This window comes from Rhinolophus sinicus, chromosome 13 (genome assembly GCF_057876585.1).
Source record: "Rhinolophus sinicus isolate RSI-liver-muscle chromosome 13, RSI-T2T, whole genome shotgun sequence".
NCBI lineage: Eukaryota > Metazoa > Chordata > Mammalia > Chiroptera > Rhinolophidae > Rhinolophus > Rhinolophus sinicus.
In genome coordinates this window covers 19019225-19045236 of record NC_142513.1, presented here as the reverse complement: position 1 = coordinate 19045236, position 26012 = coordinate 19019225, and the positions used below count along the sequence as shown (strand labels likewise).

Genomic DNA, 26012 nt, shown 5'->3' with positions numbered 1-26012 from the left:
TTATCACTCTTTTCCTTTATGGTTTGTACTTTTTTGTATCTTAAGAAATCTATCCTCCCAAAGTCAAAAGGATATTTTACTGTTTTCTCGTAACAGTTTTCAAGTTTTGTCTTCCACATTTAATTCCTTGATCCCTTGGAATTGATTTGTCTGCATGGAGTGAGATAGGACTCTCTTAATTTTTTCTTATTGGATAATAATATATTAAAATGTTCATCCTTATCCTATTGATATACAATACAGTTCTGAAAAATAATCAGGTTTCCTACGCAAGTGGCCCTGTTTCTGAGCCTTCTATTCTGTTCATTAGTCTATCCCTAGGTCCAAATCATATTTTCTTCTTTGTTGTAAGTGTATAATGGATCTTGATAATTAGAAGCACATGTTCCCCGAACCTTATTCATCTTCTAGAATGGCTTGGCTAATTAATCTTGGCTGTTTGCCCCTCCATACAAATTTTAGAATCAGCTTTACAAGTTCCATGTTGATATTTTGATTGGAATTATAGTAAATCTGTAGGTCAATTTGAGGGAAAATTGACATCTTTATGAATTGAGTCTTTTCTATCCAAGAACGTAATTATCTCTCTCCATTTATTTAAGTCTTCTGTAGTGTCTTTCCATTAGATTTAAATTTTTTCTATATAAAAGTTTTGTGTATATTTTTAAGATTTATTAGATTAGTATTTTAATTTAAGAGGGATATAAGTGGTGTTTTTCTTGCATTTTCTATTTGTTCTTGATGAAATGCTCTTGACCTTTATGTTGATCTTATACCTGGAAACCTTGCTATATTCTTATTATTTTTATCCATAAATAAGGAATTGTACCATTGAATAAGGTGTATTGTAGATACTCTTATTATGGTTAAGAAAATTGTTGAATTTAATGGAATTTTTTACTGTATCTATTTAATCATGTGGTTTCTCTTTTTTAATCCAGTAATGAGGTAAATTTTATTAATAGATTTTTCTCCTTTCTTGCCTTTTTAGATTAATCAAGTATTTCCACTTTTTTCATGTTAGCTTCTTATTCTTTTAGTCATTAAATCTAAAGATTATATCCTGCATCCTTGACTTTGTAAAGACTAATCTAAATTAGTACCTTTACCATTTCAGAGATGATGCAGGACCTGAGAACACTTTTATTCCCTTCTGACTTGTGTGCTATTGCTGTGAAGTATTTTAGTTCTATATTCTGACTGCCACAGGCATTTTTGTTTTATACAATCAATATTACAATCAATATTTACTTAGCTTTACCCACATATTTACCCTTTTTATTGCTTTTCACTCCTTTATTTCATGCTTCTACTCAGGATCTTTTTTTTCTGCCTAAAGAATTCCCTTTAGTATTTATTTTAATGTATTATTTATCTTAAAATGTCTGTATTTTTCCTTCTTATTTTGAATAGTATTTTTGCTAAGTGTGAAATACTAGGTTAGTATTGAGCTTCTTTCAACACTTTTTGTAAATATGTTTTTGACTATGTTCTGGTTTCCAGCCTTTCTACTGAAAAGTCAACTGCTGCCAGTTTTCCTGCTGCTCCTTTGAAGAATAATTTGTTTTTCCACCTCTCTCTGTTTTTAAGATTTTTCTCCTTGTGTTCAAGTTTCTGCAATTTTACTGTGACACCTAGGTATGGTTGTCTTTGTATTTTTCCAGCTTGATGTTTACAGTATTTCCTGAATCTTTGGCTTTAATAACTTTCACCAATTTCAGGAAAGTCTTGACCATTATTTCCAAATTTCTGCCCCATTTTATTTCTTCTCTTCTTGTGACCTCCCATTACACGTTAGATTGCCATGTTATAATGTTTCTTTTTTCATTCTCTCTCCTGTATTTTCCTTTGTTTTTCCTCCTTTGGGCCTCAGTCTGGTATTTCCTGTTGGATTATTGTATAATTCAGCTGTGGCTAATCTATTAAACCCATCTATTGTTGTCTTAATTTCAGTTACTGTATTTTTTAGTTCTAGAATTTCCATTTGATTCTCCTTGTTAGATTCTGAAATTCTTCATCTTGTCGTGTATGTTCTTGGATATAGTCAGATTTATTTTAAAGCCCTTGTCCAATAACTAGTATGTATAGCACCTGTAGGTCTTTTTTCTGTTTTATTTTGTTTTCTTTTTTGGTGTGCAGTTGTTTGGTCCTATCTCCTGGTATGGTTGGTAATTTTTATTCAATATCAGAAACCGTATGCGAAAACTACAGAGATAATTTGACGCTCAGGATGATATTTCTTTTTTAAAGAATTTTTTTTTTTAATTGGGGAAAGGGAACAAGACTTTATTGGAGAACAGTATGTACTTCCAAGTCAAGTTGTTGTCCTTTCAATCTTAGTTGTGGAGGGCGCAGCTCAGCTCCAGGTCCAGTTGCCGTTGTTAGTTGCAGGGGGCACAGCCCACCATCCCTTGCGGGAGTCGAACTGGCAACCTTGTGGTTGAGAGGACGCGCTGCAACCAACTGAGCCATCTGGGAGCTCAGCGGCAGCTAAGCTCAGGGTGCCGTGTTCCATCCTAGTTGCAGGGGGCGCAGCCCACCATCCCTTGCAGGAGTCAAGGAATCAAACTGGCAACCTTGTAGTTGAGAGCCCACTGGCCCATGTGGGAATTGAACTGGCAGCCTTCGGCGTTAGGAGCATGGAGCTCCAACCACCTGATCCACTGGGCCGGCCCCAGGGATGATATTTTTTATTCTTCAAGAAAGCATGTACTTTTATTTCTTGCAGGCAATTAAGAGTAGGGCCAGACCAACTTAAGCCAAAGCCAGTATGGAATTGAACTGATTCAAAGCTAGTTTTTTGTGACAGCTGGTCTATTTCTAGTTTGCCCGTATCCTGGTGCGCATCCTTCAGAGAATCCCAATGACAGACTGTGGTCTTTACCAAGATCCTCCTCGGCAGACCCTGAGCTCCAGTTTTTGTCTCTCCCACACCTTAAGCCTGCTGGAAGCTTCACTCAACTTAAAGCACTTTCTTTAAGCCCTGTCTGCCTTAGTCACTCTGAATTCCAATTTTGGTCTTCCTGTCCCCATGAAACTGCCACAAGCTTGGCTCAGCTCAGCCTTTTAACTACCACCTTCTACTTTGCTTCTTAGCCTCTTAGCCTTGTGCTGCTTATAAGCTGGGAGATTCCTTGGGGTAAAAGCAGTATCGAGTATCAGACACACCTAAATATTGTTTCCCTTCTCACTGGGATCTCAGCCTCTCAAATTCTGGTTGCTTTGATAATTTTTAATGCCTTGAAATAGAATTTTTGTTGTTTTGGTGATTTTATTTCGATTTTTTTTTTTACTTGTTCTTGCTGGGTTCAGTTGTCTGATACAACTGTTTTTCACGGCCAGAATCAGAAGTCATTAGAATTTTCTTACATTGAGTCAGTCTTGTATTACCAGAATAAACCCAGCTGAATTATGATATAGTATATAGTATCGTTTTAGTACAGTGTTGGACTTGATTTGTTAGTATCTGATTTAATAATTTTGCCTTTGCTCATGAAAAATTGGCTGATAATTTTCCTTGCTCATCTTTGTCCTGTCGTATCAAGGTTATCTAACTTCATAAAATGAGTTTAGGATGTTTCCTCTATTCATGTTCCTTTTCAAGAACAAAATTATCTTTTACTTCATTGTTTTGTAGAACTCTCTTTTTTAAAATATATTTTCCAGTATGGTTATAGCATATGGTCCTTTTTGTATTCCTAATCTTTTTTTATTTTTATAACTTTTTCTTTTTTATCTTGATCAGTCTGGCAGGACTCCTTAATTTTATCAATCCTCTATTATATGTTGGTTTATTACTTTATTAATTTCTCCTCTCTTTGGGTTAATTTTATTGTTCCTTCACTAATGTCTTAAACTGGATACTTAGCTCATTTGTTTTTCAACCTGTCCTTTTCAAAATTAAAGTTTCGAAGTCTGTGGGTTTCCCTTTAAGTACTACTTTAGGGATATCTAACAGTCATATAATATATTTCCAACTTCCACTGTGATTTCTTTGACCAGTGGTTTATTTAGAAGTGTATGTTTTTGTTTGCTTTTAAATATATGAGGGTTTATTAGTTATGTTTCCATCACTGGTTTCTAACCTAATTATATTGTCAAAAATCATGATCTGTAGGATACCCAGTTCTTTGAAATTTGTTGAGATGTATTGTGTGGCCTACAATGTAGTATTAGAGGAGGTTCCACAAATGTGTGAAAAGAAAGTGTATTTTACAGTTAGTGGGTATAGGGTCCTAGGTTACATCTTTTAGATCGTGTTTATTACGTAAGTGAGTCATATATTATTCTCTGACCTTACTGAATTTTTTGGTCTGCTTTGCCTGTTCGCTACTCAGAGAAGTATGTTAAGGCCTTCCACTCTGATGGCAGATTTGTCAGTTTCTCCTTACAGTCTGTCACTTTTTGTTTTACACATTTGAAACTTTGTTATTAAATGCCTATAAAATCACTTTAATTTTCCTGGTGAATTGAACTTTTTATCAACATTTAATGATCTTCTTTATTTCTACCTTTTGGCTTAGAGTCCATTCTCCCCTCACCCACCTTCTTCCACCTCCCTCCCCACACACACTCCGGTTCAAGCCGTTGTTTCTCAGTCTAGTTGTGTAGGACACAGCTCTCTGGCCCCTGCTGGTATTATGAGCCTTGCACTCTCCCCGGCTGGGGCAGTTGGTCGGCCGCCACAGCATCTCACAGCAGCTCTCGCCGGCTGCCGTCCACGCATGCTGGCCACCTGCCACTCATGGCAGCACATGGTAGCACACAGCAGCCCATGGCAGCTCACAGCAGCCCGGCTCACAGCAGCCCAGCTCCAGGGAGAGCTGTTGTTCACAATCTTAGCTGTAGAGGGCACAGCTCACTGGCCCATGTGGGAATCAAACCTGCAACCTTGGCATTAGGCTCCTGCACAGCACTCCAACCACCTGAGCCACTGGGCCAGCCCCACAGTCCATTCTTATACTAGTATAAACTATGCCAGAATTCTTTTTTTTTTTTCTCCCCAGTATTTCCTACTATACCATTTTCCATTTCCTTATTTGTAACATTGGAAATTTAGTTCATTTGTAAAGATTGTAATTACTAATATATTTGGATTAATTTCTACCATTTCATTAACAGAAGATTAACATTTTAACCATTTTTAAGTATACAGTTCAGTGACATTAATCTTTGCACCTGTCACCACTATGTAATTCCCAAACTCATTACCAAAGAAATTCGGTACCTATGCAGCAATAACTCCTCATTCCCGCTCTTACCTACAGTCCCTAGTAACTTCTAATGTACTTTGTCTCTCTACATTTGCCTGTTCTAGGTATTTCATGCAAGTGAAATCATACAATAGTTGGCCTTTTGTGTCTGGCTTCTTTCCCTTAGCATCATGTTTTCAGGGTTCATCCATGTTGTAGCCTATATCAGAACTTCATTCCTTTTTATGGCTGAGTAATATTCTGTTGTGTGTATACACCACATTTTGTTTAGCCATTCATCTGTTGATACACACTGGGTTGTTTCCACCTTTGACTATTATGAATAAATGCTGCTATGAATGTTGGTATATAAGTATCAGTTTAAGTCACTGTATACCTAGGAGTAGAGTTGCTGAAATTCCCCGCATCTTTGTCAACACTCTCTTGTTTTCTGGGGTTTTTTTGGCTGTTGCTTTTTTATGGTAGCCATCCTAGTGGGTATGAAGTGGTATCTCATTGTGGTTTTGATTTGCATTTCCCTAATGACTAATGATGTTGAGCATGCTTACTGACCGTTTGTATATCTTTGGAGAAATGTCTATTCAAGTTCCTGCCCATTTATTAGTTGGATTATTCGTGGGTTTTTTTGTTGAGTTATAGGAGTTCTTTATATAGTCTGGATATTAAACCCTTATCAGATATGATTCGCAAGTAATTTTCCTATTCTATGGGTTGTTTGCTCTCTTCCTGGTATATTTTGATGCATAAAAGTTTCCATTTTAATGAAGTCAGATTTATCTTTTTTCTTTTGTTGCCTATGCTTTTGGTTTCTTACTTAAGAAACTACTGCCAAATCCAATGTCATGAAGATTTGCTCCTATTTTTATCTAACAGTTTTAGCTTACATTTAGGTCTTTGATCCATTCTGAGTTAATTATTTCATATGGTATATGGTAAGAGTCCAATCTTTCGCATTGGACATTTAGTATTCCCAGCACCATTTGTTAAAGAGACTGTCCTTTCCTTATTCTTGAATGATGATTTCTCTGGGTTTAGAATTCTAAGTTAATATTTTTCTCTCAGTACCATATTCCGTTTTCATCCATTGTTGTAGTTGAGAAGTTTGCTATTTAATTCATTCCTTTGGCAGTAATCTTTACTTCCCTTTGGCTGCCTTTTAAGAGTTTCTGTTTAGTTTTGCTGTAAGTAAGTGTGGATTTGCTTGGGATCCATTTGCCTTCCTGACTCGTAGGACTGGTGTTAGCCATTTCTGTACAATTCTAAATCATGATCTCTGAATATTTTTCTTCCATTCGCTCTATTCTTTTAGAACTCTGATAGAATCTCATGCTCTCTTCCATGCCCCTCAATTGCTTTCTTTTTGATAGTCTCTTCTTTTAAAAATATTTAGTTGCTTTTATTTCTTAAAAAGTTAAGGTACCCAAGTACAGTCTTATGGTTAGGAATTCTCAGGAGAGACTTTTCCCTTTATTCCCACTCTACTTTAGACCAAGCCAGGCACATCCCACTGCCTACCTTGGGAGAGGGGAGGAGCTCATTTTATTCCAAGTAGCTTAGCTATTTATTTTTTAAAATGTTTTCTTAATTAAGCAGTTTAAATGTTTTACACCAGGAGCTTTTTCACTTCTAGTTAGCCTGTCCTTCCTAGTTTTCAGCAGGGTTTATTCTCTGTGCTGCTTCCAGTGTGGCCCTTGTTTCTGTGCTGACCTGGTTTTTCCCTTGCACTAGTTCCAGGACTCGTGCTGTATCTCCTTCCATTGCCTGGCATCTGTTTTCGAAGCACCTCCATCTATGCTTTGAACTACTGTTCTACACATTCATGGCTAATGTCACATTTTTCATCTGTTCCCTGGCAACAATTTTCTGGTGAATGTTCATCTGCCATTTGCTGTTCCTGTAATACTTGTTTACCTCCTGTGTTGGTTCCTTTTTAATTACTAATTTCTTAATGAGGTGAAATTCTTCCTTGATGAGCTCTTCTCAGTAGATCAGTGTGGGAGGGGCCAGGACTGTCCCTTCAGCCTGTCTTCTTCCCAGGCAACTGCTGGGCTGCTTACAATGCAGAGCGCCCCCACCCTTTGTCCTTGGTGCAGAACCAGGTTCCGGAAAGCTGCTGCTGCAGGCCACACCCCCTTTTTATTTCAAATGAGAGATTATTGGCCTCTCCCCTTAAGGAGTCCTGTGGGGAACTTAAAACTGCCAACTTCTTCAACTCCAAGAACCTTCTTTGTGTGGCTGTCACTGCATGTGACAGCTTTCCTTACTGTGCTCCAGAGCTCTGTCAAAATGATATGCATTTCAGGGATTTCTGAGGGGAATGAGAGATAGTTAAAACTGGAAGTCACACTAAAAGTTCAACCTATATTCCTGGCTAAATACTTCATGGTTAACTCCTTTGTTGTGTTCTACTTGCTTATATCTTATTTAAGACTTTTACATTTGTGTTCATAATGAAAGTGATTTATGCTTGGCATGTCCTGTCTGCTCTCAGGGCTCTTCAAGCCATTGTTTCTCAGTCTAGTTGTGTAGGACACTGCTCCCTGGCTCATGCTGGTATGATGAGCCTTGCGCTCCCCTGGCTGAGGCAGTCGGTGTTGGCCACTCACAGCAGCTCATAGTAGCCCACGGCAGCTCACACCAACTTCCGGCTGCTCACAGCAGCCCAGCTCCAGGGAGAGCTGTTGTTTACAATCTCAGCTGTAGAGGGTGCAGCTCACTGGCCCATGTGGGAATTGAACCGGCCACCTCAGCGTTAAGAGCACGAGCGTTAAGAGCACGAGCCTGGCGCTCCAACCACCTGAGCCACGGGGCTAGCTCATCACTTTCTATCTTTATTTACTCTCAAAGAATTTGAATATAAGACAGGGATTCATCTGTTCTTGAAGGTTTTGTAAAACTATATAATCTGGTTCCTTTTTCTGGGAAGATTTTTAAGTTCTGCTTCAGTTTTTAAAAACAGTTATTATTCTAATCAGATTTTCTATTTCTCCTTGAGTCTATGATCATAATTTACATTTTTCTGGAAAATTTTTCCATTTAAATCCAGTTTTCAAATGTATTGCCATAAAATGTCCTTAGGAACTAGGGGATAGGGTCACTTTATATATATGTACTTGTATTTTTCACAATGAGAATGTATTACTATATAAAATGAGGACCACCTGCCATCACCAAATACTGATTGGAATCCGAAGGTAGGCGGGAAGATGAAAGCCAGACCCTGATCCTGCCTTCCACCCCAACAAGCCCTGTGCTCCATCAGCCTTATTCCACCTTCTCTTTCTCAGTCTTAGGAAAAGTCCTCAGTGCTGTGGGCAGTGCCCAGCTACTGATGTCCCAGAAATTCCAGCAGTTCCGGGGCCTCTGTGAGCAAAACTTGGTGAGTGTGATTCTTTCCTTCACAGCAGGGCTTCTAGGAGGCCTTTGGCTGCCTTGCCTGCCAGATAAGCCCCTCGAAGCCTGTGTGGCCTCCTCACGCTATTAGGAAGGTGATGGCAATGCATATCAGTGTCTGGCACAAGAAGGGGGCCCGGAGTGGTCCTTGCAGATTGCTAATACCTTTTGAAATGGCAAAGTGAGTTCGATGTAAAAATAGCCAAAGTTAAACTGATTTATTTATATAAGACATGTTCTATATCTAAGAAGACTGTCAAGGTAAGAAATTACAAAATACCACCACTAGGCTTGGTGGGTTTCCTCCCCGCTACATGCTGGGAGTGTGGCATCTGCCCTCTGACTAGCCAGGGGCAGAGGACGATGTCAGAGTGTTTGTCTCCAAGACCTTGGGGCGTCATGAGGAGGAATGTGTTGTCAGAGAAGAGAATGATACAAGGAGGGAAACCACGTGGATCCTGTGATCATACCCACCGGGGAGGGGTCCTGGCTTCTCCCCACCTGACAGATTATGGAACTTCTGTTTCCTCCCTGTAAATGAGAACATTGTCTGCCTGGCACGCATTAGGGGTCCAAGGGCCTTCCTCACTGTAGCCCTGGGGGCAAAGGCATCAGTCCCCCCACGTATGTGCAGGGCCTACTCTCGTGATGGGAGTGTTCCCCCAAAGAGCTCCACTATGAGGGCTGGCAGTGACCAGGGAGTGTCTTCATTCATCCCGATACCCTGGGAACAGAGGAGTGAGACGAGGCCTCAGGACCCCCCAACCAGGGCCTAGAGCCCACACTGTTGTGGGGTGCAGGAAAGCCTCTGCGCTGCTTGCCCCACTGATCCTCCTCTGCCCCACAGAACCCTGATGCCAACCCACGTCCAACAGCCCAGGACCTGGCAGGGTTCTGGGACCTGCTGCAGCTGTCCATCGAGGACATCAGCATGAAGTTCGATGAGCTCTACCACCTCAAGGCCAACAGCTGGCAGCTGGTGGAGACCCCCGAGAAGAGGAAGGTGAGCATGGAGCAGTGCGGAGGGGAAGTCCAGGGACAAATTCCTGGTCGGCAATAACGCTGCCCACATCGGTCAGTGCTGCTTGGCTCCCTTCTCCGTGTGTCGTCTGAGCTGGGGGCTCACATCCATCCATGCGCGGGGTCCATGCTCAGCACTCGTCCAGCATGCCGCTCACGCCGTGTAGTTGAGGCTGCCCCCTGAAGCATGCCGTCCTGTCCTGCATGTTCAGAAGATGGGGCTCCCGGGGGACATGCCCACAGCCTGAGCACGTGTGTAGACAAGACTGTTAGAACTCTGGAGGCAGAAAAACGGTCCTTCTCCTGGGGCCGCACTGCCAGGAGTATGCGGGGACCCCCAGTGACCCCTATGGTTACTGGATGGTGGGCCTTGTAAGTTCTGATCCTCTAGAAGAGCATGTGAAATGGCACCTGGGAGTGAGAGGCCCTGAATTTAACTCTCATCACTGGCTGTGTGACTCAGGCTCCCAAAGGTTCAAAGCATGGGTGGGAACAGGTGACCTGTCCATCCTCTCCTGCTAGAGCATTCCAGGATGCTAAGCTTGCTTTTGGTTCCTATGCCTTGTGCTATTCCCACTATCATCACTTCTTGTGGCTTCCTGATTCCAAATGTGTGTTGCTTGTGCCTGATGCTGGGGCGGGGTGGGGGGGGGGGGCACTCCAGCTGCCAGCATATAGGGGGTGGTAGTGCCACACAAAAGGTGGCACCTTTATTTTATTTTTCTTCCCTCCTCACTGTCTCACTAAAGGAAGAGAAGAAACCACCCCCTCCGGTCCCCAAGAAGCCAGCCAAATCCAAGCCAGCAGTGAGCCGCGACAAGGCCTCTGACGCCGGGGACAAGCAGCGTCAGGAGGCCCGCAAGAGACTCCTGGCAGCAAAGCGGGCGGCTTCCGTGAGGCAGAACTCAGCCACAGAGAGCGCGGACAGCATCGAGATTTATGTCCCTGAGGCTCAGACCCGGCTCTGAGACCAGGAAGCAAATCATTTTAAGTCATTTAAAAACACACAAACTAAATGCGAATGGAACAAATATTTTCTCAACCTTTAGTATGGTTATTCTATCTAGAGACCCTGAGCCAACTTTCAAATTGATGCATATAAGGGCTCACAATTTGGCTTTTTTGGGTCCCTCCCAGCTTTAGGTTATGAAGACGTCACACACAAAAACGTCAACAAAAACACAAAAGTGAAACTTTTTTTTTCTCTTGCTGGCCGCGGTGGACTAGATAGGTGGACTTCGGCAACTCCCCGGCCCAGCCTCCAGACTGCGGTCTTTTTACTTGTTCTATCTAATGAGAACTTAAACTAGCTTGTTTACAAGACGACGACAGTCCAAGGGCAAGCCTTGGGCACCTGCCATGTCCTTCCTTTTCCCAGCTACCCCCGCTCTGACCTCGGAATTTTCATTCTTACGTTTCTCTTTCCCCTTCAGAGCTCACACAGGGGTCACCATCCTGGCTGGCGGCTCTCTGGTTCTCAGCGCTTTTTTGTGGTTGAGATCCCAGGGGACAGAGAGATGGACACGCATCCCCTCGCCTGCCAAGTGCTCACACCCCGCACACGCGCACACACACAGATGGAGGTTCCTCTCAGCAGAAGCAGCCCTCCCCCTGCGTCCCACCAGCCCTAGGCAGGGTCAGGCGGGTGACGCACCGCTCTGAGAAGATGAGGGTCTAAGACTGGGGGGGGGAATGAGATAAAAGCCAGTTAGCACACTCCAGACTCCCGCCTTTTTCGTCTCTCCAGCCCCTTCTTCCTTCAGCAAAATGTATGATTCAGAGTGACGTGCAGGGGACACTCGAGAGAGAGCGACCCCATTTGTCCCTGGCCGAGCCTGTGTACAGTACCCGAGGGGCGGGCGGCTGTCTGTACGTATGTGTACATATGCACATAGACCTTAGAGTGTATATTTAACAAACGCCCATCTGCTCACCCATGCCCACCAGCGCCACCGCTGGCTCTCGGGGCACCTGGCAGGAGGCGGGTGTGTGAATAGCATATATTTTTACATGTACTATATCTAGGTGTGTGTACAAGTGTGTGTAAAAATATATACCTTGTGTGTAAGCAGCCCCCCTCTTTTTTTTTTTTTGGTCTCCCACCTGCCCCCCACCATGGGCCCATCTGCCCAGCCTCTGAGTGTTCTGTTCTTTTTTTTTTTTTTTTTTAACCCCGACCATCCTTCGCTTTCCCCAGCCCCACTCCCAGGGTGTCATGAGCCCTGAGCTGCAGTGGCCCAGGCCTACGGGGCAGGTGGGGAGGGCAGGGGGAGGGCGAGGCCCAGCAGGCAGCGAGCTCAGTGCACGAGGGCTGCTCTCTACGGACTAAGCACTGGAGACACCTTGTGTCCGGCACTTGCTGCGGGGGGGGCCACGGGTGACCCGCAGGCCTGCTCTGGGGCCCCATTCCAGCTTGGCCGCCGTCTGTGACCATGGGCAAGTCACTTGACCTCTGTGTGCCTCAACTTCCTCCTCTGTAAAATGGGGACAGTCCCTGCCCCTCCCTACCTCACAGGCATGTTGTGAGAATAAATGAGGTAACGTGTACCAGGGCTCATGGTGTTATTGGGCTGGGAGGGGCCAGGTTGGGGTGAGGCGGGGGGAGTGGACTCCCCTGGAGACTGAGCCAGACCCCTTTCAAAGGGCCACGCTATGGAAACAGGGTGACTAGAGCACCGATTGTGAGACCAGCTCTGGGATCCTGGGTGAGAAAACTAAGCTCGGTTCCCTCAACATGGAAAATGTGTGCAACATCTATTAGGTTGGTGCACAAGTAATTGCGGTTTAAAGGGTTAAAAAGAATTTGGAAAAACCACAATTAGTTTTTCAACAACCCAATACCTTACCAGCTTCCTCTGAGAATTAAATGCTTAATAGCTGCTATGTGGGAGCCAAGACAGGCTGCCCTTGCTGACAACACACACCGAGTCTTTGCACATCTTCTGACGGGGTACTCAGTACCCCTCCCCAGGAGCTGCCTCCACCCTGACAGCCACGTGTGCACTTCCTGAGCAGCGGCTCTCCCAGGCCCAGTGCCTGCAGGTCGCTCAGAGCTCACGCTCCGGTGGGGCAGACAGACACCGAACGTGCCACAGATGACTTCAAGTCCACAGGAGGTAGAGAAAAGGTGGCGTCACGCAGTGTGGCTGTGGCAACTGACAGCACCTCCTAACTGGGCAGGGTAGGAACGTGCTGGGCAAGCCCAGAAGGACAGTGGGTGGTAACCAGCTTTGGTGAGTGGGAGTGGCATGCACGGGAGAGCCTGGGGAAAGTGCATTCCAGGCAGGAACAGTAGACTCCAATGCCCAGTGGTAAGAACGTGCCCCTTAGAAAGTTCTTGGGCCCTGGTCTCCCAGTGACCGCAGGCCCAGGGGATGCACAGAACCACCTTCCCAGGAACTTTGTTCAGTGGAGCCCCTCAGAACTCAGCCCAACCCTGCGGGCCGCACCCCCTGCCCTCAGGGCCGCCTGCTCTCATCTCTGGACCCTGTTAGTGACAGCTGAGTGTTCAGGGACCATGGGTGGCTCTGATTAACTCCTGGTCCTACCACTTCCCTGTGACGGGGTGGGGTTGACGTGAAGGGTAAGTGAAGAGGTTTCTGGTTGCCTGGGGCACTGAACCAGATACTCAGAGGTGTGAGTGAATGCAGGAGGTGGCCAGGCTGGACTTAAGGGCCACCACCCAGCTAGCAGCCCAGCTCTCCTCCTGACGGGCCATGGACCAGTAGTGGGTTGTCTGTTACCCCTTCTGAGCCTGAGTGTTTCTGCTACAGCAGGGGAGGGGCCTTGGTTAGATCAGGGCCTCCTGGAGGGAACCTGTACTCCCCGTATCAGCACAGCGGGGATGGAAGCGTCTGATGTGCAGAATCTGGGCCTCATTCCCAGCCCCACTGGCATAGCAGTGGAGGGACCCCCTGTCCTGAGTTGAGAGACTAGTACAATGAACATCACACCCTGTCCTTTACCCAGAATCACCAATTGTCAACATTTCGTCATATTTGCATTATCCCTCTCAGGTACATACACACTTTTTTTTTTTTGGAGCCATCTGCAAGTAAGCTGCATATGCCATGCTCCTTCACTCCCATATACACCACACAACTCCTGAGAATAAGTACGTACATGCCTGTATAACAATACCATTATCACCCGCTAACTTAACAAACCAGTGGACTCGAGCACCTCACTTACTCAGGAGGGTACTCGGGGCCCAGACGTGAACACCAGCTAAAGCACAGCCACACTCCAAACGCCCAGTAAAGTCCTCTATGGCTTTTCCGTTGTATCCATCCAGGATCCAAGACCTTTCATTGCTTTATCATGTCTCTGTAGTCACCGAATCAAAAACAGTTTCCCCACCTTTTTTTGTATTTCATGACACGGACATTTTTTAAGTGTCCAAGCATCTCGTTGAATATTGTAAAATTTGGATTTATGTTTCCTCATGACCAGGTTCAGATTGAACAATTTGAACAAGAATATGACTAGATGGTGTCCCATCTCTTATACTTTGTTCTATCAAGGAGATATTTGTCACTTCAGGGAAAGGTTGACAGCAGTTTCCCAGAGAAGCTGGGAATGAGTCCTTGGTGTGTGCAGTTCCAAAACCCAGCCCTTGGGGGAACAGAAAGGACCAGGATAGAGAGACAGGAAGCAGCCCCCTGAAGGCTGCAGGGTGCTGGGAGGAGGCAGAGAGAGGGAGCAGGAGACTTCACTGTCCCTGGGTCCCTGAGAACCATCCACAGGGCTGTGGGTCAGTCAGGAGGGAGGTTCCCCTTCTAGACCCCTGCTCCCCCAGGGTTGTGGGTCCCCAAGCCTTACGGAGTTCCCTAATATTAGAGACCCAAATTTAAGAGCTAAAACTATAAAACTCTTAGAGTAAAACATAAGGTAGGTGTAAATCTTCATGACCTTGGCTGAGGCACAAGTGTCTTGAATATGGTACCAAGAGCATAAGAAACTTCATCAAAGTTAGAAATACTTGTACTTCTTGAAAATATCAAAAAAATGAAACGATAATCCACAGAATGGGAGCAAATATTTGCAAATCACGTATCTGGTACTGGTGTCATAGCTAGAAAATACAAAGCACTTTTGCAACCCAACAACAAAATTTTTGTAATGGGAAAAACATCTGAAGAATCATTTCTGCAAAGAAGATATATAAATGTCCAACAAGCACATGAAAAGATATTCAACATAACTAGTCATTAGGGAAATGCTCATTAAAACCACAATGAGACACCACTTCACACCCAATAGGCTGGCTAGAAACAAGCGCTAGTGAGGATGTGGAGAAACGGGAACCCTCATACATTGCTGGTGAGAATGTAAAATGGAGCAGCATGGTGACAAACACTTTGGGAGTCCCTCAAAAGTTCAAAAATAGAGTTACCAAAGGACCCAGCAATTCCACTCCTAGATAATACATCAAAAAAAAAGTGAAAACACATCCACATATAAACTCGGACCCCACTGTTCAGAGCTGCAGCATTCATAATAGCCACAAAGTAGAAACAACCCAAGGGTCCACCAACTGATGAATAAATAAACACAATGTGGTGTATCAATAGAAGGGAATACTATTCAGCAATGAAAAGAATAAAGAATTGTTACATGCTACACACATGAACCTGGACACCATTATGCTAAGTGACACAAGCCAGACAAAAGGCTACATATTGTCTGCCTCCATTTACATTCCATTTCCAGAGTAAACATCCAGAGACAGAAGGTAGATCACTGTTTGCCGGGGATGGGAAGAAAAGGGGGTGAGGAGTGACTGAGTTCAGAGTTTCTTCTGGGGGTGATGAAAATGTTCTGGAAAGACGTCATGCTGATGGTTGTATAACTGTGCATATTCTAAAACCACTAAATTGTATACTTGAAAAGGGTAAATTTTATGGTATGTAAGTCATAAATTTGTTTTAAAAATGTAAACAGAGAAGCTCACAGAATGGGAGAAAATTTTTACAAATCACACACGTGGTAAGGGATTAATATCCAGAATATATAAAGAACTCTTACAACTCAACAACAAAAACATAACCTGATTTTTTAAGTAAGCAAAGAATTTGAACAGACATTTCTCCAAAGAAGATAGACAGATGGTCACTAAGCGCATGAAAAGATGTTTAACATTAGTTACTAGGAGAAAGCAGATCAAAGCCACAACGAGAGACCACACCCATTAGGAAAGCTATTTCTAAAAAAGAAACAAACAAACAAAACAGAAAATAAGTGTTGGAGAGGATGTAGAGAAATCGGAACCCTTGTGTACTACTGGTGGGAACGGAAAATGGTGCAGCTTCTGTGGAAAACAGTATGGCAGTTCCTCCAAAAAATTAAAAACAGAATTGCCAAATGATCAGGCAATTTCACTTCCAGGTATATACCCCAAAGAATCAAAAGCAGGTATTCGAAAGATAGTTGTACACCCATGTTCGCATCAGCATTAGTCACACAGTAGCCAACAGGTGGAAACAACCCAGAGTCCACCAGCAGGTGAATGGATAAGTAACTGTGGTCTCTCCATACAATGGAATATTATTCAGCCTTAAGAAGGAAGGAAATTCTGACACAAGCTCCAACATGCATGAACCTGAGGACACTATGCCAGATGAAATAAGCCAGACACAAAAGGACACATACTGTGTGACTCCACTTACACGAGGCAGCCAGAGCAGTCAAATTCATACTGGGAAAGTAGAGCGGTGGCTGCCCAGGGGTACAGGGAAGAGAATAGGGAGTTACTGTGTAATGGGGACAGAATTTCAGCTGGGGAAGATGGAAAGGTTCTGGAGAAGGATGGCGGTGATGGTTGTACAATTACGTGAATGTACTTAATGCCACTGAGCTGTACACTTAAAGAGGGTTAAAATGGTAAATTTTATGTTATTTTACCATACACGCATGGAGGGGAGAACATAAAGCCAAATGTTAACAACCGGAGAATCTGGATGAAGGTATACAGGAGCTCTTTGTACAGTTTTTATAACTTCATTGTAAGTTTGAAATTATTTCAAAATAAAGTTTTAAAAAATTAATATGTCCCAAACAGAACTTTTGATCTCTCCACAAACCTGCTCCTTCCATAGCTGACCCGTCCTAGAAAGTGGCAGCCCTATTTCTCCCCTTGCTCAGACCAAAGCCTTCGGAGTCATCCGTGCGGCTCTCTCACACACATTCCACCCCATGTGCAAATCCTATTGGATGCAACTTCAAAATACTACCAGAATCGCCCCCCTCCACTGCTCCCACACTAGTCTAAACATATCATCTTGCTGAGGAGCTGCTCACTGGTCTCCCCGCTTCCGCCCTTGGCCCCTTCCGTCCATTTTTAACATCACACCCAGAGGGATTCAGTAGAAACCTAAGCCTCATCGTGTCACCCTTCTGCTCAGAACTCGGATGTCTTATGGTGGTCTACAAGGAGCCAGAGGCTTGGTCCCTGCAGCTTCCCCGCCCTCATCTCCCACCCCTCTCCCCTCACTCCCTCCCCACAATCACACTGACCTCTGACTGCCCCTTAACCAGGAGCTGTACAAGCGCCCCCTACAGGGCTACAAAGCCATGCCAGCTCACTGGGCATGGCTTTCCTTCAGGTCTGCCCAAATGCCACGTGCACGGGAGGCACCCCCCCACACACACTCGTTATGCTCTCCCCTCACCCTGCTTTATTCTCCTTCGAGGCACTTATTTCTACTCCCCAAGCCATGTAGCTACTTGTTCATGGTACTTCCCTCCACAAGTTGCTTTCTGAGTGCGATGCCTCAGTTCATTGCTGTTACCCCATCAAACAGCACAGTGCCTGGCAGGTAGTAGATGTTAGTTAATATTTATAACATAATTGGGTGTTGGAAAGTTCCCTTGGGAACGTCTGTGTTGGACCAAAGGGGACTGGGGAAAGAAAGTTGGGGTGGAGTCCAGGTGGGGGTTGATGGGTAAGGTGTTCCTTCCGGGTTCAAAGCGATGGACAGGATCTGATGCCTGATTGGGGAGTGGAGGGGAGTGGAGGGGAGTGGAGGGGAGTGGAGGGGAGTGGAGGGGAGTGGAGGGGAGTGGAGGGGAGTGGAGGGGAGTGGAGGGGAGTGGAGGGGAGTGGAGGGGAGTGGAGGGGAGTGGAGGGGAGTGGAGGGGAGTGGAGGGGAGTGGAGGGGAGTGGAGGGGAGTGGAGGGGAGTGGAGGGGAGGGGAGGGGTCTGTCCTCCCAGACTCCATCCTCTCATGAAAGCCAACAAGAGGTGGGTAGGGGGAGTTGCCACTTTGAGAATGCACCCATGTCCCCCTGCCGCTCGCGCTGGTGGCGCGTTGCTACGTGGCTCTTTCTGGCTATTCTTGCACTGAACCCTCACCACCACTGTCCCATTTTACAGGTGAGGAAACTGAGGACAGGTGGAGAGGAGAATGACTTGGCTGAGGTGGACCATACCCACTGTGGTCCTATCCAAATGCTATGTGCGCACCACACTGGCAGGGGCCTGACTGGTGGCCCTTTGCATGAGGACAGAGTGTCCTCTCTGACGTGCCTCTTCTCTCTGGACTGGAAAAAAAAGCCATACTTGGCCTGGTGGAAGGAAGGCTTCCCCTGGGAACCGGCGCCAGGCAGGGGGCCCTTGGGTGGAAAGCTGGGGGTAGGATCTGAGAACTGGATGTTCTGCCTGCGTCGCTGGAGAGAAGGGGACGGCCCAGATAAAATCCCCCTCGCCAAGCTGTCCGAAGCCCCCACTCACCCCATCACCTCCCCCTGCCTGCAATGGGGGAGGCCTTCGCCGGGATTGGGGGAATCACCAGGAGCGCCCCGACCTCCCAGCCAGTGGGTGGAGGCCAAATAAGGCCGGGCTAGCTGCCGAGGCCCCGCCCCGCCGCGCGCACATTCTTCTGCCTTGTAAGGCCGGGCGCTGCGCCCCGCCCCCGCCCAGTCCAGCTCCTGCCCCACCGACAGCGCGCTCCGCACCCCGCACCGCACCGCACCGCACCGCACCCGGCTCCGCACCCGGAAAGAGCGTCTTCTTCGTACCAGGTGGGAGCCGCCGGCTGGCCCCGGTGGTATAGAGTAGGCTGTGTGACGGCTGGGGCTGGAACTTGGGACAGGTCTCACGGAGGAGGATGTCGGAGGGTGTCTGGGCAGGGACAGCGGTCGTGGGGCCGGGGCTGTGAGGTGGCACGGGTCCCACAGGGATTCTGGCCGGGGCGGGCAGCAGAATGACTGTTCCCGGGTCTAGGAGCCAGTGGTCGTTTGGCAATGTAAGAGTGTCCAGGCCCTGCCCCTCTGCTGTGGAGTTAGAGAGCCAAGCCCAGAGCTCTGGGATGCCCAAGAGGAGAAAAGGGGGTTGTAGTCGCAGGTGTTCCCTGCCCCAGTAGATCCCTGTGTGTCACAGACAGGAAACTGAGCCCTGTCAGGCTCAAAACTCCTCCTGAGTATCCGTGCCCCCCACACACTTCCTGGGGCAGGAGAGGGATGGATGGGGTAACCTTGCACACACACCAAGGCTATGTGCCATGCACCGGGGCTTCCCCACGCTGGGCCATCTGCCCATCAGTGCCTGATGGGTGGGGAAGGTCTGCCAAGGGCCCTGGGAGCTCAGCCCTGGGGGCCAGACAAGAACCTGGGCTGGGGGGAAACTCCCGCCAGCTCCTCCCCAGCCCTCTAGCTGTGCTGGCTGCTCTCAGGAAAGAGATAACTCAGCCTCAGACGAGGGAAGTTCACGAGCCAGGCACCTGGCTCTGTCAGCCACAAGGACCGTAAGGTAATTCGGGACACAGGCCTTATCTTTGCCGTTAGGATGGGTTTTCAGTCACCTGGTTGCAGCCAGGCCAAATACCAGCCATATCTGACCCCTGCTGTCTAGGACCCCCAGGAGGGGGAGGCGCTGGCTGCAGTGATAAGGGCCCAGTCTGTTTCTGACCCCAGTGCCTCAACCAAGCCTAACAACTGCCCCTGCTCATAGAGCCCTCAGCTGCCGCAGGCCCACCACGAGCCTCTTACGGTAGATGCTTCCTTCTGTGTTTACGCCTTGAGGGCACGAAGGCCTGAACACTGCTACCCACTGACCCAAGCCGAGTCCAGGGGCCCTGGCTTCTGACTGGACTCTGCCCCTGTCATGGACACTCCATTTCCCTTCTTGGGCCTCTTTTACCTGCATGGTGCGGGGCACCCCACCACCCACACCGTTTCCCAAGATTGCTGGGATGGACGAACTGTAAAGTTCAGCGCTCTCAGCCATGTCACACACCACCTCCCCCACCCCAATAGAGAGGGCAGGGATAGGGAGGCAGCGGGGCGTGAGCGGCCCAGCCAGTGTCAGAGCAGTGGGTGAGCTCCCAGCCCTTCCTGCCTCTGGTCCTGGTTTCCTCCTTGCCATGTCTGCCCTAGAGTTTTGCAGACATCAGTGAGGATGACCATCATGGCCTCTGCTGGGTACAGTGGACTTCTCCTCAGCTGCCTTCTGTGGGTGCCGTGAGTCCAAGTTCCTAGAGAACATCGGGCTCAGAGCAGGACTGGGCCCCACGAAGCCTAAACCACAGGAGACACTGGCACTCCCTGCCCACGGCACCATCGCACCCAGACCATAGAGAGGGGCTTTCGTCCACCTACTGTAGGTCATGTGAGAAACACCGAGGGCCAGGAGGGTATCTGAGCAGCCAGTGTCTTCCTGACTACAGGCAGCTGTAGCCCTGGGAGAGGGGGGGCTGGCCAGGATCCCAGCTGAGGGTTTAAGATCTCAAAGGCCAAAGCCCGAGAATGACTTAACTACACATGGGATAGAGGCCTGCAGACAACTCAAGAACACTTACAACCACACAGTTTGGGGGGAAAACGGACAGCGAAGGCTTTCTGAAGGCCCTGGACCAAGGGATTCAGGACTCAGCCAGGCCCACAACTTCCCCAGCCAAGGAACACACAGCGCAAGGTGTTCAGGGGCACAGTCCCCACAAGTCACGGCAAGGGTTCAGGGAAAGAGCCCCTTGCTGGGCCTCAGTTTCTCCATCCGAACAGTGGGGGCATTGACTGGCCGCGGTTGCCCTCAGTCATTCATTAAACAAGCATCTATTAGCCCCAATGTGGGCTTTGGTATAAACTGGGATTCACACCAGCCCGACTGACTGTGAGAGACCTTTAAGTGTTTATTGTCAAAGCAAAGGTGGGAAAACTGTTCCTCGAGGACTGGGCTGGAGAAGGAAGGGCATCCCAGGGGGAGAGGCCAAGAAGGAAAGTCTGGGGGTGTCTAGGGAACAGCTAACAGTCCAGCTTGGCAAGATCACGGATGGCAGGAGGGACAGTATGGGGTGCCAGGGTCAGCCAGAGAGAAGGGCCTGGAATGCTAGGCTGACGGGCCCAGACTTGCTCCAGGTGGTGGCAGGAATCTTCGAGGGCTTCAAGGCAGAGTGACAGGTGCAGGTCTGGATCTGTATGGGATGAGAGAGACCGGCTGGAGGCTCGGAGGCCAGGTCTAAACAAGGGTGACAAGAAGTTGAGGTTCTCAGCCTAGGGGAGCCTCATACCCCAATAAGCACTGAGGAGTGAGAACCAGGAGTAGGGACCAAATCAGGTCTATCACCCACTTAGGGGCTGGTCAAGTGTGGGCAGCAGGGGGGAGGGGAGACTGGCCAGAGCAGGGCCTTCTAGAACCTTCCAGAACCCCAGCAGGGAGCTCAGAGGGATGGGGAGGAAGAGGAATGTCAGGAATGCAGGGCCACTGATCCAGCGCCTTCCTACTGTGGGAGGGAGACAGGGAGCTCCCACATGTCGACCCATCTTGTCACGTGCAGAGAGAGATGGACAGTGTGTAAATGCTATTAAGGATTAAAGGAGATAAGCACGGAAATGACGGGCATGGGACACAATCCTAAGCGTTTTACCCAAACAGTGAAAATAGCTTCCTCCGTGCCCGACCCTCTTCCAGGGCCTTTTTTGGGCACTAAGTCAGTCAATCTCTACCGCTGGGCCTTCCTCACGTGCCCATTCCCAGCTGAGGAAACTCACTCAGAGAGGCAGAGGAAGTTAAAGCCTTGCGGGTCTGCATGAGCTGGTTGGCAGGAGTCCCAAGCCTGTGGGAGGCCTTCAATGCCAGGCCCGGGCACTGACAGCCAGTCTGGGGTGGGCAGGATGCCCTTGCCCAGTGTCACAGGCTCTCTCTCCCCCCACACCCACTTCCTGCAGGGAAGCCCCACCCACCGAAAGCCAAGATGTCCAGTAAGCGAGCCAAGGCCAAGACCACCAAGAAGCGCCCGCAGCGGGCCACATCCAATGTCTTCGCCATGTTTGACCAGTCCCAGATCCAGGAGTTTAAGGAGGCCTTCAACATGATCGACCAGAACCGGGACGGCTTCATCGACAAGGAGGATCTGCATGACATGCTGGCCTCACTGGGTGAGCAGGGCAGGGCCGGGTGGGGTCTGAGTGGGTCTGGGAAGGGCTGCAACTGGAGCAGGCTGTGGGGCCACTCACCACTTAGGGGGCACTTCCTGTGGAGTGACATGTGGTACCCACCCTGGGTAGGAGGTGCCATTACTTTCCCCATTTAACAGATAGGGAAACTGAGACACAGAGCAGTTTGGCACTGGATATGAACCAGGGCAGGTCTGCCTCAGGCAGAGGTGTGGATTGGGCTGCCCAATTCTGTCATTTAAAGACAGGGATCAAAGACTAAAAGTTTGAACTGCATAGGCTTTCCATTGTACAGATGGGGAAACTGAGGCCTAGAGCGGAAGCCAGAGTACCTCCTGTCCTTCAGAGGTCACCTGTGCCAGGCTCTCAGAGCCTCTCTGACTCCAGTGCCTTCCCCAGAATCAGAATCTTAGAACTGAAAGGGCTCAGGAATCTAGTACGATTCACCATTGCTCAGATGGGGAAACTGAGGCCCAAAGGCCAGGCCTCCAGACACCACCACCCAGCCTGTGGCCCTGCCTCCACAGCCCTCCCCATGTGCTGGCCGGACAACCACCCTCAGCCCCAGTTCCTGGCACCCCCTTCATCCAGGCCAGACACTGGAAGCGGGTGAGCTTCTGACAGCAGAGAAGGCAGCCTGTGGTCAAGCCCCGAGCGCTGGGGCCCAGATAGGCCCAAGGCCGTCCCCGGCACTGCCCCTCCCAGCCGGGTGGCCCCGCTCAGTGCCCATTTCCCTTCCTGTGCAATGGTGACTGAGGTCCTCGTGGGCAACCCCTCAGGAGGTCACCCAGCAGGAAGGAGGACTGAGGCCTGGTGGGGGAAGAGGGGATGTGTGTCCTGAGGTCACAGCTCCTCTCGGGCCTCAGCAGGGTGAGTGCAGGTCGGAGGAGACAGGGACACGAAGACTCCATCCCATTTATGAGGCAGCGCCCTGCACCCAGGACCCTAAAGCCCAGAGACTTGATGGGCGTCTACCCAGAAAAACCCGCACTCCTGTTTGTAGCTCATGTTAGTTGGTCCACTGATCAGTCATGGTCTTTTTGGTTAAGAACATAATCCTCAAGTTAAAAACAAGAACAGCAAATAAAATAAGAAGCAGCTCTGCAGGTTTTAAATCTTAAATCTCAAAGCAATCCTATTGGGTAGATGTGATTATCATTCCCACTTTACAAATGAGGCAACGAAGGCTCAGAGAGGTTAAGTAATTTGCCCAATGTCACACAGCTACTAAGTGGTAGGGCTGGGATTTGAACCCAGCAGTTGACTCAAGTCCACAGGGCTGTGCTAATCATTATGTGTGTTTTACAACCATTGCCTTCTTCATCTTCATAATTCTCCTTCCTAAGAGGCAGGAGAAACCAAAGCACAGAGCTGGGATTTAAATCCCGGCCTCTGTGACACCAAAGCTCACTGATTTAACCACTTTCAAAACTCTGCCTGGAATCTGGGGCCTGCCTGCCTGAGTTCAAACGCCAGCTCCACTCCTTACTCGCCATGTAACCTCTGACAAGTCGCCTCACCTCTGCGCCTCAGGGTCCAAACCTGTGAAATGGGTGCAGGAATGCTGACCTCACAGGTGGGGCAAGTTACATGCAGTAAGGCACATGGAGCCCCAGACGCAGTGAGCAGTCAGTGAATGGTGGCTTTTACACTCTAGAGAGCACAACAGATCTCAGGTACCCAGCCCAGAGGAGGAAACTGGTCCAGGCAGCCAGGGGAACTGGAGGGAGGGAGCAGGCAGACAGCTGGCTGCCCAGCAAGATGCTCAACAGTTTGCAGAACTTCCTATCTCCTATCTATAGCCTCTCACACCAGACTATGGAGGGAAGGGTAAGGGAGGCAGGAGGGGACAGGTGATGACAATAGGCACGAATGCCCCACCCACCGCAGGAAAGAACCCCACTGATGAGTACCTGGAAGGCATGATGAGCGAGGCCCCGGGGCCCATCAACTTCACCATGTTCCTCACCATGTTTGGGGAGAAGCTGAATGGCACGGACCCCGAGGACGTGATCCGCAACGCTTTCGCCTGCTTCGATGAGGAGGCCTCAGGTCAGCAGCCTCCCGTGGCCTGGTCAGGGCTGGGGCTGAGCATCTCAGCCGGGTGCCCCCGTGTGTGCCAGGCCACACTGGGACGTCGGGGCCCCTGCCCGCACCGGCCAGAACATAAGTCACCCACCCACCTGCTGGTTTCTGGTGCCAGAACTGTAAAAGACACGCTGTTTCCTTGTTCTCTCCCCCAAATGCTAGACCCAAACTGTCCATATCTGCCAAGGCTCCCTTCTTGACTTCACCTGTTGCTCCAACACACTCTACCTCTGCATTAGACCTTTCCAGAAACCAAACCATTTCAGGCCTTCATGGCCAACAGGTACAGAAACCAGCCACCATCCTCAAGTCTTCCAGTCCCATAGCTAGTTTTGCCCAGGTCCAGGCCAAAGTGACGCTGGCAGTAGTCGTTTCAGTAGTTTCTCGGGGGCCACAGGCCTAGTATGTACACTGAGAACATTTTCCTGACGACTTTCACGGTCCCCTACCAGGTTGGCATTATTTTCATCCCCATTTTCCAGTTCAGACAGGCACAGAGAGTGCAAGTAACTTGCCCATCGTCACACAGCTAGGAAGAAGGGTGATCAGTATTCAAATCCAGGCAGTAGAACTCGGGCTCCTGCTCTTAAAGCAAGACATACGCAGCCCCCCAGCACTGACAGCCCCAGGTTCCCCACAGAGACACCTCCAGAGAGTCCCCCTGCAGAACTCTTCCTTCTGGGGCTCTGGTGAGTTCAAACCGACCAGAGACTAAGGCTGTGTCTTTTCCTGGCCCCATCCCCTCGCTACAAGTTCTGCAAAGACCAGTGGGGGGGCCGAGGGGTAGGGGACGTTGGGATGTCCCCGCCTGAGTCCCTGCCTCATGCATCTTGGCCCCGGCCCAGGTTTCATCCATGAGGACCATCTCCGGGAGCTGCTCACCACCATGGGCGACCGCTTCACAGATGAGGAAGTGGACGAGATGTACCGCGAGGCACCCATTGATAAGAAAGGCAACTTCAACTATGTGGAGTTTACCCGCATCCTCAAACATGGAGCCAAGGAGAAAGACGACTAGCGCCCCGTCCCCACCCTCCCATGCCCAAGCCCCTGTCCCAGTCACCTGCTCCCCACACACACTGTCTGCACCAGCTCCCATGCCCACAGGACCCTCTCACGGGATCCTCCCTCTGAGGGGTTAGGGGCCCAGCTCCCAGTAGAGGAAATGGGCCAAGAGGGCACAGTGCCAGGCAGGGGTCACAGCCAACGTGAGGCAGGTGTGCCCACTGTGACCCTCCAAGAAAGGCTCTAGGGAGCTGGGCCAGAGGGCGGGGCCTGGAGGCACCAAGGGGAGTCCCCAGCAGAGAGCCCAGGCCGCGGCTGCTGCGTGCCCAGTCCAGGGCTAGCCCCACAGAAAGGGCCCCGTGTCCCGCTCTGGGACACCACTTCACATCCACCCCTTGCAGGGCATGAAAGCCCTTTCCCAGCCACTGCCACAAACACACGAACCTCACCACGGTCCTTCTCAGAGGCAGGATGTCAGAACCCTGCCCTCCGCCCGCCCTGCCCCCAGAACACCCCCCACCCCACTGGGTATGTGCTCCAGAAGATGCAGGGTGGCACTGGTCCCAGGGGAGGCAGAGTCTCTAATAGAAGGCTGAGCACTGCTTTGGGTCCGTGTGTCTGTGTTCAGTGAAATAAGGGCACCCCAAGGCCCCAAACACCCTGCCACCCTCTCTTCCCATCGCTAGTGGCTGCCCTATCCTCCCCGACCCCAAGGTTCAGCTGAGACCAGACCTGCAGTGGGGAGTGGACAGAGGTGCTGAGGGAAATGGCCATCCTGGGAGGGAGAGGGCAGAGTGGGGAGGGCCCACAGGAATCACCATAGCAAATCCTGATGAGGGGTTCTGAGCCTCTGGAGGGGCAAGGGTCAAGGTAACATGACCTTCAGGACTAGAGCCTGGATCT

General features: G+C 48.8%; 2 protein-coding genes across 12 annotated transcripts in view; both read left to right on the top strand.

Moving 5' to 3' along the window:
- The window catches only part of DLGAP4 (DLG associated protein 4), a 234140-nt gene extending 221967 nt beyond the window's left edge, over positions 1 to 12173 (top strand). For 9 of the 11 annotated variants that reach the window (XM_074317780.2, XM_074317781.2, XM_019732775.3 and 6 more), the window contains 3 exons: positions 8501 to 8592; positions 9454 to 9609; positions 10376 to 12173. In XM_074317780.2, the coding sequence (XP_074173881.2) occupies positions 8501 to 8592; positions 9454 to 9609; positions 10376 to 10594 (467 nt within the window). In that variant the 3' untranslated portion in view covers positions 10595 to 12173. Of the gene's footprint in view, positions 1 to 8500; positions 8593 to 9453; positions 9681 to 10375 lie in introns of all 11 variants that reach the window. The other 2 variants (XM_074317784.2, XM_074317783.2) reach the window with 2 other exon arrangements.
- Positions 12174 to 18280: 6107 nt separating this feature from the next.
- MYL9 (myosin light chain 9) lies at positions 18281 to 25711 on the top strand. The gene is made up of 4 exons (XM_019732744.3): positions 18281 to 18647; positions 21789 to 21998; positions 23907 to 24068; positions 24950 to 25711. The coding sequence occupies exons 2-4, from the start codon at positions 21815 to 21817 to the stop codon at positions 25120 to 25122; spliced, it is 519 nt and encodes a 172-aa protein (XP_019588303.1). The 5' UTR covers positions 18281 to 18647; positions 21789 to 21814; the 3' UTR covers positions 25123 to 25711.
- The last annotated feature ends 301 nt before the right edge of the window (positions 25712 to 26012 follow it).